Source organism: Crocodylus siamensis, chromosome 15 (genome assembly GCF_052110815.1).
Source record: "Crocodylus siamensis isolate JL-2025a chromosome 15, ASM5211081v1, whole genome shotgun sequence".
Lineage (NCBI taxonomy): Eukaryota > Metazoa > Chordata > Crocodylia > Crocodylidae > Crocodylus > Crocodylus siamensis.
The window spans coordinates 32,660,745-32,675,048 of record NC_143409.1 but is presented as its reverse complement, the minus strand read 5'-3'; the positions used below and the strand labels follow the sequence as shown (position 1 = coordinate 32,675,048).

General features: G+C 39.7%; 1 protein-coding gene across 1 annotated transcript in view; it reads right to left on the bottom strand.

The window, feature by feature from the left end:
* The window catches only part of VPS13C (vacuolar protein sorting 13 homolog C), a 157,731-nt gene that overhangs the window by 129,851 nt on the left and 13,576 nt on the right, over positions 1 to 14,304 (bottom strand). The window contains exons 6-9 of the mRNA XM_090030191.1: positions 4,726 to 4,835; positions 3,484 to 3,543; positions 1,640 to 1,699; positions 622 to 702 (exon numbers count right to left, since the gene is read on the bottom strand). Of these exons, the coding sequence (XP_089886317.1) occupies positions 622 to 702; positions 1,640 to 1,699; positions 3,484 to 3,543; positions 4,726 to 4,835 (311 nt within the window). The remainder of the gene's footprint in view (positions 1 to 621; positions 703 to 1,639; positions 1,700 to 3,483; positions 3,544 to 4,725; positions 4,836 to 14,304) is intronic.

Below are 14,304 nucleotides of genomic sequence, written 5' to 3'. Positions count from 1 at the left end.
GGTGGGCAGGGCAGCCATGGGAGGGCTGGGAGAGTGAGTGGGGTCAGGGGATGGGTCCTGGTGGTAGTCCCCCTATGGTCTCCTCCAGCCCCCTCACCCCCTGTACTCACCAGCACAGAGTCCCGGTCCAGCTCCCTGCAGCAGCAAGCAGGACCTGCCTGAATCTCCAAAGCTCTCCAAAATCTTTTCCAAATCAATTCAGAAAGCTTTGAATTGATTCAGACCTTTTATTGGTCTCCCAATTCAATTTGGATTCAGAGACTCTGCCACCTAATCAAGCCAAATCGCCTCTGAATTGAATCAGCACCCAAAGCTTTGCACAGCTCTAGTAAATAACTAAAGTCAACAAGAATACTAAAGGTAACACCAACTGGTCAGTATTACCAGGATCAGCCTCCAAATCATTTAAACGGCTACAGAATATGGATAACTGAAGGAAGAAAAAGTTATCCAAGTAGTTTTTTTTCATGCTATTTGAAGCACAGTGCACACTACAAGGATTTTACCAGGCAGATACCAAGCTATGCCTTCAGTTACCATTTCTACACGTTCAGCCAGCCTGAGTCAACAATACTATAAATATTTAGAAAAATCTTTTCCTGTAAGTAACCCCATAATTACCAGTATTTGTTCACGGGATCCATGATAATACATCTGACTGTCCACATTCCAGTAAGCACTGAGGCTATCAATACGCAAAAGCTGGAAAAAAAAAAAAAGAAACACTTAATTAATTTGACAGCTCACTGAAGTCCAAGTCAGTAATAAGTCAGCTTTCCTTTTATGAATTTTTGCCATCCAAATGTTTTGCACCATTGATGTTGCCTACTTAGTTTCCATATAAATGTATGCTCCAAAATCTGTTTTTCCCTTTATCGTAAAAAAAAGACTATTACAATAATAATACAGGATAAAGGGAAAAAAAAAGTAAGGCTAATTTTGATTCTAGATATGATTTCACTGTTTTGCTCAAAGAATTTTTAGAGAAAAAGAGAGAGAGATAAAATCTTTGTGACTTGTGCTAAATTTTGAAACTGGCTGTGCAGTTGCCTAGAGGAGGCTCAAGCATATTCCACAGAAATAAAATCTTCGGAGGGAAGCAGCTATTAAAAAAAAAAAAGGAGAAAATTAGCATAATATTTACTTTAGGAACATCAAGAGATTTCTAAATCTATGTCAATTTCATCTAACATCACTTCTACTGCCCCATTATATTTTAACTATTTTAGTATAAACATATACACACATAGCTACAACAAGTGTCAGGAGCAGTACAGATTACAGTAAAAGCAGGAAATGGTTACTCAAGCCTGTTATTTGAAAGGTTAATTGTAAATGTATACTTTAATAGGATCCTTGAATTAAGAACAAGCCCTTTTGCCCATTGAGTTGATGATAATGTCCTGTAATTAACTAGTGATCACAGCTCTATGTCACCTTAGAAGTTAAGGGGGGGGGGAGGGGGAAACAGGGCAGGGAATTAACCATTATTAAAAAAAAAAGAACCACAAATTATTCTACTGCAGGCCTCTTCTGTTAGTTTAATGAACCAAAATGTTACACACCCCATTCCAGTTCTTTTATTAGCATGGCATAGTTCAAATTTTCATTCTTTACCTAATGAGCTTTGACATATTACCTTGTAGATGATTTTTGCAGCTTCGTTTAAAATGCAAGGAGTCCAGTTTTCATTGGCTGTCTAAACATTTAAAAAATAGACAGCATCTTTCATTAATTCATCTTCAATTTAAATGCTAGGCATTAGCCTCTGTCATAAAAATGTAGAGCATTTCAAAGTTTATGATGGTAACATAACACTTAAGTAAAAACCAAACACACAAAGAGCAGGCAAATCTCCTGATTGCACACATAAGTTGTAGGCACAAGCTGGTCAAATCTATTTTGTTTGTCTTGAATTTCTGACCCCATAAGTTACTGCACCATAGGTTTCTATCAAGTCTCCTCCCACCAAAACAGACTTTTTGATTTGTTTTACCATAAAATGATTCTAATGCTAACAATGCAACATGGATGTTTATAACTCATTCAGGAATTAAACCAGTTGGTAACAAAAGGTAACACACATCTAAAGCTGTTCAAAAGGATTCCTGCTGTTACGGTCAAGCTGGGAATGATGTAGTACAAATAAACAAAACCAAAAACTGTTCCAACTTTAAAAACAGCGTGATTTTACTACATTTGTATCAGTCGTAGCTTGTCCATACTTAACAATCAGATTGTAACAGCTGGTGTCCTTTTAAAATGTTTCCCCTTTGAAATGGTTCCAAACATGCATGTGATCATAACCTGATCCTGTCAATATTTTGATGACACTTCCAATCTCAATTCTAATTTTGGTGGAAATTTAACTGGTCTGTTTGAATTTCTGTGGACCTCAGGATTCTAGTTGCATTTGCAACTTTTTGTTCAAGTATCAAATGGTTAAGCCCACACTGTTAAAAGCTAAAACTAGAGAGTTCAGACTACAGAGTTCACCAAGCTAAGACTTATCTAAAATTCGGGACGGACTGAGGGAAGCTGAGAAACAGCAACCCTTGCTTCCAAGAAGCATTAATTTACCCAGGGCTCCATGCCCACAGGTTTAAAAAACTACAAGTTTAGACCACATGTTGAGATTACACCTGACTTTGAAGGGAGAACATAGACCATTATCAGCGCTTAGGAGGCATGCAACTGATCCATGCTAGACATATGAAACAAGCTCTTCAGGCCTTCTCACCAAGGCAGGCCTGGAAAAAAAACTCACTGGTCAGCACATTTTGATCTGCTCATGCAGTGAGATTAGGAAGAAATTTCCCTAGACAGGACAGGCATCACTGTACATGGCTACCATCATTTTTTTTTTTTAAGCAGCACAACACATCATAACCATCCTTTTTATCCAGGTTGTTTCAGTACTGGTTGACCAAAAGATCCCCATAGCCAGGGACAAGAGATCCAGAATTTAAAAAGAGAGTGTACAAATGCTCTTAAACAGGTTTTACTAATGTCAGAGATGAAACTTAAAACCTAGGATAATCTGTGGATTACACAGGTCTTTCCTTAATTTTCTGCCAAGCCAAAAGACCAGGTCCCACATCAGCAGTTAACCACGTGCCGAAGAAGTGTGGTATTGTAGAATATTTGAAAATTCAAGTGTCCTATTGCAATATTCATGGGAACCCTTGAACTTCTGCAGTACCAAAAGACTTACTGTAAAGTTTTAAGTGCCTCTGCAAGAAAGTGTCACTTGCACGTTAACATAAATGCATGACACGTCCTTTTGTAAAAGAAGTCTGTGAAACCCACAAAGAAAAATGTGTCCAAGTGTAGATCTCAGAAAGCCTCAATATTAGTAACAGTGTTTGCATCCAAGTTTTCAATTACATGTATAATACTGTAAGACACAGACCCAGCATTATTCTTTTCTGAAACTGTTTAAACCATTTTCATTGCAAAATAAATCAAATACAAGAATGTTACCAGTAAGCTTAGTTCTCCTAGTGTCACACCCAAGGACAGTGGCCGAAGTGGATCTGTGATCTGCAATACACACAAACATTTGATGTAGTGGCTGTTGCATGCATTTTACAGCCTTGGATTTTAATTCTTAAGCCTGCTGTCTGCATTAGTGTAATTAACTACGGCCATTATTACAGCGATACAAAGGAAGAGATATCCAAGAAATCCCCTCTGCTTTAGCTCTCAGGCCTTTAACATCCTGGTGCAAGAGTTCCTTTCACATTCATACGGTTAAATCTGCTGTTCTTACTCAACCTACCTCCATTTTTTATTTTTTTTTTTAATGCACAAATACCTGACTGCCTCCTACCATTGCCTTGGTTTTAATCACTATGCTCCTTACAGATTCCTGTCAAAATATAACCTTCAGAGAAAGATCCTGAAATAAGAACATTTGAAAATAAACTGATGCTGAAAACAGATCAATATATTTTTTCTATTTTTAAAATGTGCATCTTCAATTGTTCACCTCTCACCCAAAAGGATATAGCTTAAAATCCTAGGGCACCTATACATGCGACAGATCTCTGTTCCGATGTGTGCCAGTTAGCATGCACTGAGGGCAACTCAATTAATTGAGTCTATTGCGAGTCTGCTGGAGCGTGCTAATTAGCGTGCTCCAGCAGCCTCCGTGTCATGTGTATTCAGTGTCCCCACATTTCAAAATGGGGGTGGGGACACTTTAACCGAAACGAGTTTCAGTTAAAACACCCCAGAACGAGCTTTAGTTAAAGTGCCCCCCACCACCATTTTGAAGCATGGGACGCTGAATCTCAGAGCCAATCTAATTAAAGCGCCCCACCCACCCCTCCCATCCCAAAGCATGTGTATAGATGCCCTTAGTTTTGTTTTTTTCCATTAAATTGTTCCATTGTTGCTCAAGTTAGTACCAAGTATACTCAAAACTGTTCTTCAAACAGTTATTTTGTTTTTGGCATAGAATGTTAGACATGGGCAGACATGAAAAGCAATCCATTGTCCAAACTGGAGGAAAGTAATCACACCACAGCTTTGTTTCACAATAATTAAAACCCCCAGTATGATTAAGACTTCATAAGACCATCTGATATTATAAGCTTTTTCAAGACTGCTTAAAATCATTTCGCTTTAAGCTACAGGGCACAACTGCATATTGCAACTAAATCACTGTCACATTACTCCTTCACTGAAATTTGGTTTAAGTGAACAAAGCAGAGTACTTACATCATCTTCATATTTAATATGAATTCCTGTGATTTTGACTTGGACATTTTTTATAACCTGAGTTGCCAGCTTTTCCAAGAAAGTATCTTTTTTCTCCTCCTTGGGTTTATCTAAAAGAAAAGTTTTCAAACGTCAGCATTCTTTGCATTACTTTTGTTTTGCTGATCAAGATGCCAAATTTTGCTCAGAACATTTCAAAAACTGCACACATCCTAACATGCAATCAGCATTGTGATTTAAGCTTAGTCTACTCGGTTTAGAGCGCTTTTCAGGATAGGAAATTAAATTACTGAAGCACTTTGTTTTTTATAAATAATAATAAAAACAAAACAAAAAACAAACCAAAATTTAAACCATTTCAAATTGCCAGTTCACAAGAGTAACTGTCTAAATCCAAGCGCTTCACAGCCCTAAGGAGGAAGGTCACAGCAGACTCTGGGGTGCCAGAGCAGAAGCATGACTTCTGTTTATCCCTAGGAAACTAAACCTATTCCAACTAGTCTTCCCAGCTCCCTTCTCCCATTTTTACACATGGGATTATGGTCTTGTAGTCCACAGAAACTCTGCTTATACTGATACTATCAAAATGGGCTTTGGTAGGGTGGTTTGGGGTTTTTTTGCTATCTGTGTGTACTATTGTGTATTACTGGTACACAAGCCTACTTATCTTTCAAGTCCATGATTCAGAACTGATCTATGCCCCAAAAAGTTACTGTTCAAATTTTAAAACTTTACACCGTGGAAAAATAAAAAAGCCAATGCAACTTCTCCACTGTAAGACAGTACTTTAAAAAAGTGCCTCCCAGTTCCAGCAATGAAAAAGACTAAGGGAAAAAAACTAATGCGGCAACACAATTCCCTTCATATAAGTACTTTTGAGTGTGTGAGTGAAGAAGGCTTTGGTTGACCAAAGGCATGGTAGTTTTACACCTCAGGGTACATTTAAAACTAAATTAAGTATACATCATGAGCTTTCTTAAGCCTGAGTTCACTTCATCAGATGCCGAGAAAGCAAACTATACATTTTATTTAGTCAGTCTATCAGGTGCAAATATGACCTACCTTCTGCCTGACTTAAGACTAGCACATACAACCACCTCTTTGGTCAATCAAGCTACAGGAGTGCAAGACACTTGCATAAATTTACCATCTTCCAAGTTAACCACTAAATTAAGCAAAGGTTAAGTGTACAGTTCAGATACAAGGTTGACACAATTACTAAGTGAACTTGGCAACTTTTCAATGGTGAATTCAGAGCTTAGGATACAATGAAACCTAAGATGGAACCTATAAAAACTAGCAACCTATACAAGCCAAAAAACTTCTATGATCCCTGCATGTGTTACAGGGAATTACATATATTTAGTCTCTCTAAGCAAGAAACTTTCTAACATGGAAACAGAAAGGAAGTGTGGGGCCTATTTATACCACCATGTATCTATCACAGAGTTACCACTGTGTACATGTATGTGTATGTATGCCTGCTCACACACACGCAGGGTGTGAACACCAAGCAGAGCAAAGCGGTGGGCAGCAGAGGACACCAAGCAGAGAGGACCTGGGAAGTTCCCCTTGTAGGATCTGTCTATGACAAACTTTTTCCTGGTCCTGTGCAATTCTTAGACTGGTTTCATTGCATCTCTAGACAGAACATTTAAGTGCTGAATAGGTATATTCAATATGAATGGCGTAACTCAGGTATCAAAAACAGTCATACACTGATGTAACCCAGATGGGAAGACAGATGGTTTCTGTTTCCAGTACTCAAAACTAGCTCAAAATAGCATGGGTAACAATAGCCATTTAACTGTTTTGACATGAGAGGATATGTTCACCAATGCCAATTATTACAACCTATATTTTCCTGACATATCTTGTAGCAGCTTTCTGTGATTGGATATCAGTATATTATGCATGTTAGGAAACAGTCTGTTCTAAATAGTTGGAAACAATTGTGGTAATGGACCAGGAGAATAGTTTCCCACCCTACCACAACCACTACATTAACACACATGCCTCTACACAAATTCAAGAACTTCCATGTTGGCAAAACTGTATCACAAGTGAAACCCCTTGAAACTCCTTTTTTCTATATTTACTGGAGGCTTAGATTCAGAACACAGGTTACTCTCCCCTAAGCCTGTTAAGTTTTTCCCCTACACTAAAACCAATAGCTTCTCCAGCTATATACCTGAAAATGAAAAGAATTCAGACCTCTAACTGGCTAGCTATTAAACAAGTGATAAACAACATACTACCCAAGAGGCTTATTTTACCCACCTTTTGAGTGACCATGACTTTTAAAAGGTTTCCTAAAATGCTTTTTGTGTTTATGCTTACGTCCTTCCCAGTGCAAGCAATTGTGAGAAAAGGATAAATATTCAAGTTAGTAAAATTACAAAACAAGCAGATGTAAGAGCAGGAAACATGCATCATGCTTATTCTTTTGGGACTATTCTGTATTGACAGTTCTTTGATCTACATAGTTGCAGATTTATCCACATAATAATATCTCAGTTATCAATGCAACATGTTACTTCTTTTGAGCCAATAATTTTATGGCCATTTCACATTGACCTGAAATCTTCTAGTTTCCATTGTAGAGCTGGATTTAGAAATATCAGTTGCAGTCAAGGCAGCCAAACCCTGATGTTTCCTTACCTCTGCTCCTTAATGCAAGTTTTCAAGAGATGTGGAAGTAAGAAACTACTGTATGAGATGATTAAGCTCTTTATGAAATAGCCTATCAGCTTTCACCATTACTGTGATTGGTTAACAAATTATAGGAGCCATTAATTATCCAGATAGAAGCCCAGATAACACCACAAAAATAAAAAACACCCCACAACTCATGAGTAGGAAATTATGTTATTTTTCTGTAAGAGTTATGACAACCTAGATGCAGAAAACCTTCCTGACAACATTAAATCTGTAGCATTATAATCCACCACACAGCCAGAAGAATCACTACCACTAGCTATGCCATTTAACCTACTGATCACTTATGAAACTGATGTTTTTGTATCTCTGGTCACCAACCTGTATTACTACACAGAGCAGGATCCCAGATAGATTTGGGAATTGCCCTGCTCCCACATCACAGCATCTACTGAAGGCATGCAAGGGAGTGTGAAGTAGCCAGGAGAAGGTTATGAATTAAAGGATTACCTGTGGCAGAAGTTTTGAGTAGCAGCGCCCAATCCTTGGCCTATGGGGTCATACATGCAGCCTGTGGGCCTCCCTGTGGATTCAGAAATTTGGCAACAGGAAAGCAGCAGCAACACTAATTGCTGTTCCCAGGCACTAGATTTCTAGACTTGTGGCATGCAGGCTGAATGATGCGACTCCTGTATGCCAGACAGGATTGGAGCACAGAGGGACTCTCCAGCTCTATCTATTGTATGGGGTCAAGCTGGCATGCAGCCAGATCTGGCACACACATTTGAGCTGATGCACAAAATTAAGCCCGCGGAACACCCTGACACTGGATCTAGCTTGCAAACAAGCCCTGGGCCTCTCATGCAGCCCACACGATCTTAAAGTTGAGCACAGCAGTGGTTTAGAAGGATGGATGCGTTCTCTTTGGGACAACAAAAATAAAGAAAACTTCTTCTCTCTGGGGAACAGCTTTGGTTTGTGTTCTTATAAACGAACTGTACCATGAGGCAAGGGTCTGAAAGAGCATCTAGTAAGACGCTGGTTCTTTTTTAAAACTGCTCTTATCTCAGTACTTCTGTTCATGGACTCCTGATTAAAATTTAGCAAAATTTTCAAAAGAAAATAATTGCATCAACTCACACTCATGTGCATACTTCTACATTCCTTCTTTCCACAACATCAAAAGCACAACATACCTGATGTTGTTTAAATTTATGAAGGCACAGGAGTGGATAATTTATGTATTTAATTACTATTAAGGTCAACCTTAAACTTCAAGTTTCCCCAAGTCGGTATCCATTTCAAAGAACTGAAATCAGGGTTGCCAAATGTCCAAAAGTTTATGAATACTGAAGCAGCAGCAAAAGCATCCGCCACTGCCAGGGCTGCACTCCACCTCCTGCCACCAGGCTGAGCTCCATGGGGTGGCAAAGCTGCTTGGAGCTCAGCCCTGGCTCTCCTTTGCCTCCTGCCACCAGGCTGCTTTGAAATGTTTTGAGTGCTCTCATTTCATTTCAAAGCTATTTGTTTCATTTTGATTTTGCTGTTTCGAGTTCAAAACACATTGAAACAGCTTTGAAATAAAAAACACTTGGTGAAATTTTGCACAGCCCTGTTTTCTAGCTCCCTGCTCAGCATCCCGAACTATGTGCTCTTGCTGCTGCTGTCCTCTGCTGTGGCCAATCAAGTCACAGGTAAGCAGACAGTAGTTCTTCATTGGGAGTCCCTGCTGAGATGGGGAGATCCAGGCCAGCGAGGGCAAGGTTGGGGAGTGGGTATCACAGTTTAGCAGAAAATGGAATAAAACTATTGCTGCAGTCAAGCAGGGTTGCCAATGCAAGTTGGTTTTTGTTTGTTTTAAACTGACCAGGCGATTTTTTTTTTTTTTTTGCCCCCTGACAACAAAATAATTTTTCATCATGTTTGATGTTAAACTCCTAAATCTGAGCCCGGCCTTTTCGGCAGAATTTGGCAAAAAGGTTCCATTTATATTATGTAAGACATGTCAGTAAAAGATGTGTGTCAAATAAATAAGTAAATAAATATTGTTTTATGTTGGTAACCCCGTCTGTAACATCTGTAATTATTTAATGTTTCAGTTAGATGCCCATGGGAACTGCTTTCACCTTAAAAAGCTCAGTAGACATCTCTGCTGCCTGCTTCACATGGACCAGTGATAAAGAGCACACAGAACTGCTAGTTACATGAACAGGACAAAACTATTAAAAAATAAACTAAAATGAAAAAAAAAATAAATAAGTGAGACACCCCACATAAGAGGCCTGTCTACAGAAGACACTTAAATGCCCAGAAGACTAGTTCAACTGTGCATTAATGCGGTGGCAAAAGCCATGCTAATGCACAGCAGAATAAATGTACTGTGCATTAACATCACCAAAAACCCATTCAACTACACTAATGCGCAGTAGCGCCAATTACAGGTACTAAGTAGGGAGCACACTGGGGGGCCCCCCCATGTCCCCCAGCCCAGTGACTAGTGCCTCTGGGTCTGCGGGGGCACCCAGGGTCCCCCTGTGGTTGATCACTGAGCTGGAGTGGGCTCCTTGGCAGTCCTGGAAGTGGACTGGAAGTAGTTCTAGTCCACTTCTAGGTTCGTCGTCAAGCATGCAGCCCTCCCCACTTCCCCAATTGCGCTCCTGTGGGACACGTCATCTGTCTGAAATGGACCATATTCAACTCTGAATTAGATTCAGCACAGCTAGCGAACACTGCAATACTGGGGCAGATGAAGTGTCCCACAGGAGCGCAATTGGGGAAGTGGGGAGGGCTGCATGCTTGACGACGAACCTAGAAGTGGACTAGAACTACTTCCAGTCCACTTCCAGGACTGCCAAGGAGCCCACTCCAGCTCAGTGATCAACCACAGGGGGACCCTGGGTGCCCCCGCAGACCCAGAGGCACTAGTCACTGGGCTGGGGGACATGGGGGGGCCCCCCAGTGTGCTCCCCCCATTTTAAGCTGTGCCTATGTCCAAACTAACAAAATATTTCCCCAGTAGATTTGGAAGGTTCCGATTCGATTCGGAGAGATTAAAAGGGTATCCCAATTCAATTTAGATTTAGAGACTTGGCCACCAAATCAGGCTGAATCTCTGCCAGATCAAAGCAGAGACTGAAGCTTTGCACAGCCCTAGTACTAAACTCAATACACCATAATTATGGCACATCAGCGAACATGCAGATATGCCTACACACATGCATACCTTAACATTCTGATACAGTCACTCTCCAGATTTTTAATTCATTTTCTTAGTTTTAAAGGGCCTACAATTTATAAAGGAAAAGCTAGTTTAATGCTCATTTTCTCTCACAAACCTTACAGTTTTGTTATTGAAAATGGTAAGTGCATGCAAGGTAGAGTTATTTAGGGAACGAAAGAAGTAGAGAACAGCCAAGATAAACATAAAACATAACTGTAAGAAAACAACTTCATTTGGCAGTCTATATTTATTAATGATATATTCCCATTTTTCATTCCATCAGCTTCTCCCACTTCAGTTCATTTCAAAAAGAGTTGTTAGATAAGACTTTAATATGGGTCACCCTAGCTGCAAAGTGGTTATCCAAGAATAAACCATTTCACTCTGGGACAAAAGTGCAATCATACAGAAATCAATGCCCATTGTCCCAAAAAAGAAGTGGTAACAGTTTTTCCAGGATATTGCAAAGTATGTCTGTACAGTTACCCCGGAATACATCACTGAATGTGTGGCAGAAAAGTAGCACTGCACTCTGCCATTCTCTGTATCCCGATCAGAAAATGATATACATACACACCAAAACTCGGGGAGGGGGTTGTTTGTTTGATTCAGGACAAAACACAGGGACAAGTTACCCAGGGACAAATAACTTCTGTCCCTAGCCTTTATATTATAAAAGCCTGAGACCTCCACATTGCTTCACTAACTTTAATAGAGCTATGTCCATTCTACAACAGCTGAGGCCACCTGCATCATTAAATGCAACTGGTTGTAATAATGTGGTGCCACACTGGCCTTAGAACAGCAATTCTGAGCACACTTGATAAATACTGTTAGAATGAAGTCAAGTGATAATTAACAAAGACATTTTCAAAGACAAATATCAGATGCAATATTTCTCATTGTAAAATCAATCCAATTTGGCTGCTCAAATACCATTAGATACTTGAATAATCTCCTTGAAAGAATGACTTGACAGTCTCCAATGCCTTTCTAAGTGCCATTTCAGAGAAAACTATTACGTCTGTTGGCAGTCTTGGCCATTTTCAAGGGGCCTAAGCCAAACTGCAGAAGTGCTGCTAAGCAGAAGGCCCAAAGCCTGTTTCTGAGTAACCAGTATGAACCTTTGATGACAAACTCAAGCTATGCTGGAGCCTACTCACACTCTGTATTGTTAAAAATACAAAATACTGATGACAATTGCATAGTGCAAGAGGATACACATTTTGTGACTGCTCCTTCTGAAAAAAAGAGAGCTTAACTTCCAGCTTAACTTACTATATTCCTAGTGATTTTAAGCAGGCTCCCAGTTGTCTGGTATGTAGCCATGTAAAATGTCTATAATCAGTTAATTAGGATGGTAAATATTTCTTTTGAAATTAATTCATATTTATGTGTTGGATTGACAACAGAAATGCTTGGGAAAAGGTCTGTTACTATGACACAAGGAGTGGGAAGTTGGGGACCAGGTCATGTACTGATCACCAGATATAGTCACCTTTGCTCCCATCCCACCCCATTTGTATCATCACCAAAGCTAACCCCACTGTGCATCAAGTGAAAATCCATGAGGCAAAAAGAAAAATCCAGAAATAGTTCCATTCCTTACAGTTTAACTTCCCTTCCATTCCTTTCAAAAAAATTGTGATTATGCTGTATTATTGATTGGATCCATTAGGCCTGTCCTTTTGTGTTGTTTTCAGGTATTATTGATGTGTGTCCCCTGTATTTCAAAATTTTCACACTACTGCTGGCTCTTATACCCCTGATGCAAGGAGACACCCAAGAAGGAGAATGCCAAAACTTCCACTCAGGCCTACCATTTTATGAGCAAGGCTTTCAGTATTCTGGTACTCCATTATTGTTGGAAATTACCAAAAGCAGTGCAGTGGGCCACATTTAAATCCCAGACACTATATTTCAGAATTTCTGGACTGGAATCTGCCTAGACCAAATCTAGAATTCCACAGTGATGTAAACAAATTAAAGGAACCAGCATACAGTGTACTGATTACTTGATCAGTGCATAATTTTACTGGGTGCTTAGGAATGATAGTTCAGTGTAATGAAAATTGGGCTTATGCCAAGTTGGTGCTTGCTGGCTTATCCAGGTATGGACATAGTAGTCCAAGCAAATTTAAATATAGGTCCAAATAATGAACTATCCTATGGTGCCTATTTGCCCACCAAGAGGTTCCCCACAGCAAGCACAGTCAAGACCTTGTCCTGGAGGCTAACCACCCCAAAGAACCCAAATAACATCCTAGCCTTACAGTTTAAAATTTGACCCCCCTGTTTCCAGTGATTAAATATCCTGATTCCTGGCAACTAAACTGGTTCATGATCCCCAGCTGGCCAATTCTAAGTGTCCCTCATGATCACTAACAATTCTTCTCAGTCCAATTGATACCCCACAGGCTCAACATACTGCCACTTACAATAAGTAACACTACCTTTATGCAAACATTTTTTGTAGTTAGCCCTGACAGGTATTTGGAAATTTTGGGATCCCAATGACACGAGAAAAAAAACACAACTGGCTACAGTGTGTGGAGAAGCATGTAAAATGACAGCAGATGCAGCAATAGTAAAAACAGATGTACAATTAGATGTGGGAATTCAGCCAACTGTCTGAGCAATTGGCATCTCAATCAATTTGTCATCCACATTGATCGAACAAGAAAAACCCCAGTGCTTAAATCTTATATGGCCCTTACAAAGGGGTTGGGGAAAATGGTTAAGAGGTGAAGTCCTTGTCACCACAAAAAAAAAAAAGAAAGGAAGTATTAGCTGACAGTTCCTGCAGCTGCAGGAACTGGGATGGAAGTGATCAATTCCACCAATTCAGAAGTAATGGCAAATAAAATAAGTACCCTAAGATCAATCCTGCAGAAAATCAAGACTGCCTTGCAAAAAGGTTTACGTGCAGGTTAGTCATTTAAAACCGCAGATGGCAGACTTAAGCCAAAGTTTAAGTAATACCCTTAACACTAATAGTGCCAACCTGGCAAAGGCTACCTTGCAGCTAGGAGTGAATACCTCAAACAGCCCTTACATGCATACAAGTGCAACTGCAGCAATACGTCACTGCCAAGAATGGAGTCAACCAAGCCTTAGAGGGGAGATATACCTGAAGTCATCAGAAGGAAATATGCAACCAACCCTTGGGCAAAATTGATTACATCAGCACTCAATAAAGCACCACACACACTAGTAGCTATCCCAATAAATACCCTTGGTACCATGTCAATCCTTTAACTCTAGTCTGGAATCTCATTTTATCACTTAACACCTTTGCAGATGTGACAATTAACTTAGTCAGCAAGTAAAGGAAACAATTAAACAAAGCACAAGGCCTAGAAGGAGATAAGGAAAGACCATATATTTAATAATCCAAACACACTGTATCATAGTTTTATCTGACAGTAGTAGTAGTAGTAGTAGTAGTAGTAGTGATTGATGTAACCAAATGTCTTCGATTTTCTTCTGGTATAACAGATTTTTGTTAAAATGCTTAATTTGTAAAAGCAAAAACAGCCCATCAGAGAAGATCACAAAGCAGTGGTCCCCAACCACTTTATGGTGAAGATCACTTTTTGGCCCCCCAGGATCTACCCCCCCACATCCCCCCCAGGCTCTGACCCCACTCAATTAAGGTAAAGAATAAAACAGAAACAGTATACCAAAATGGGGAAGGAAAT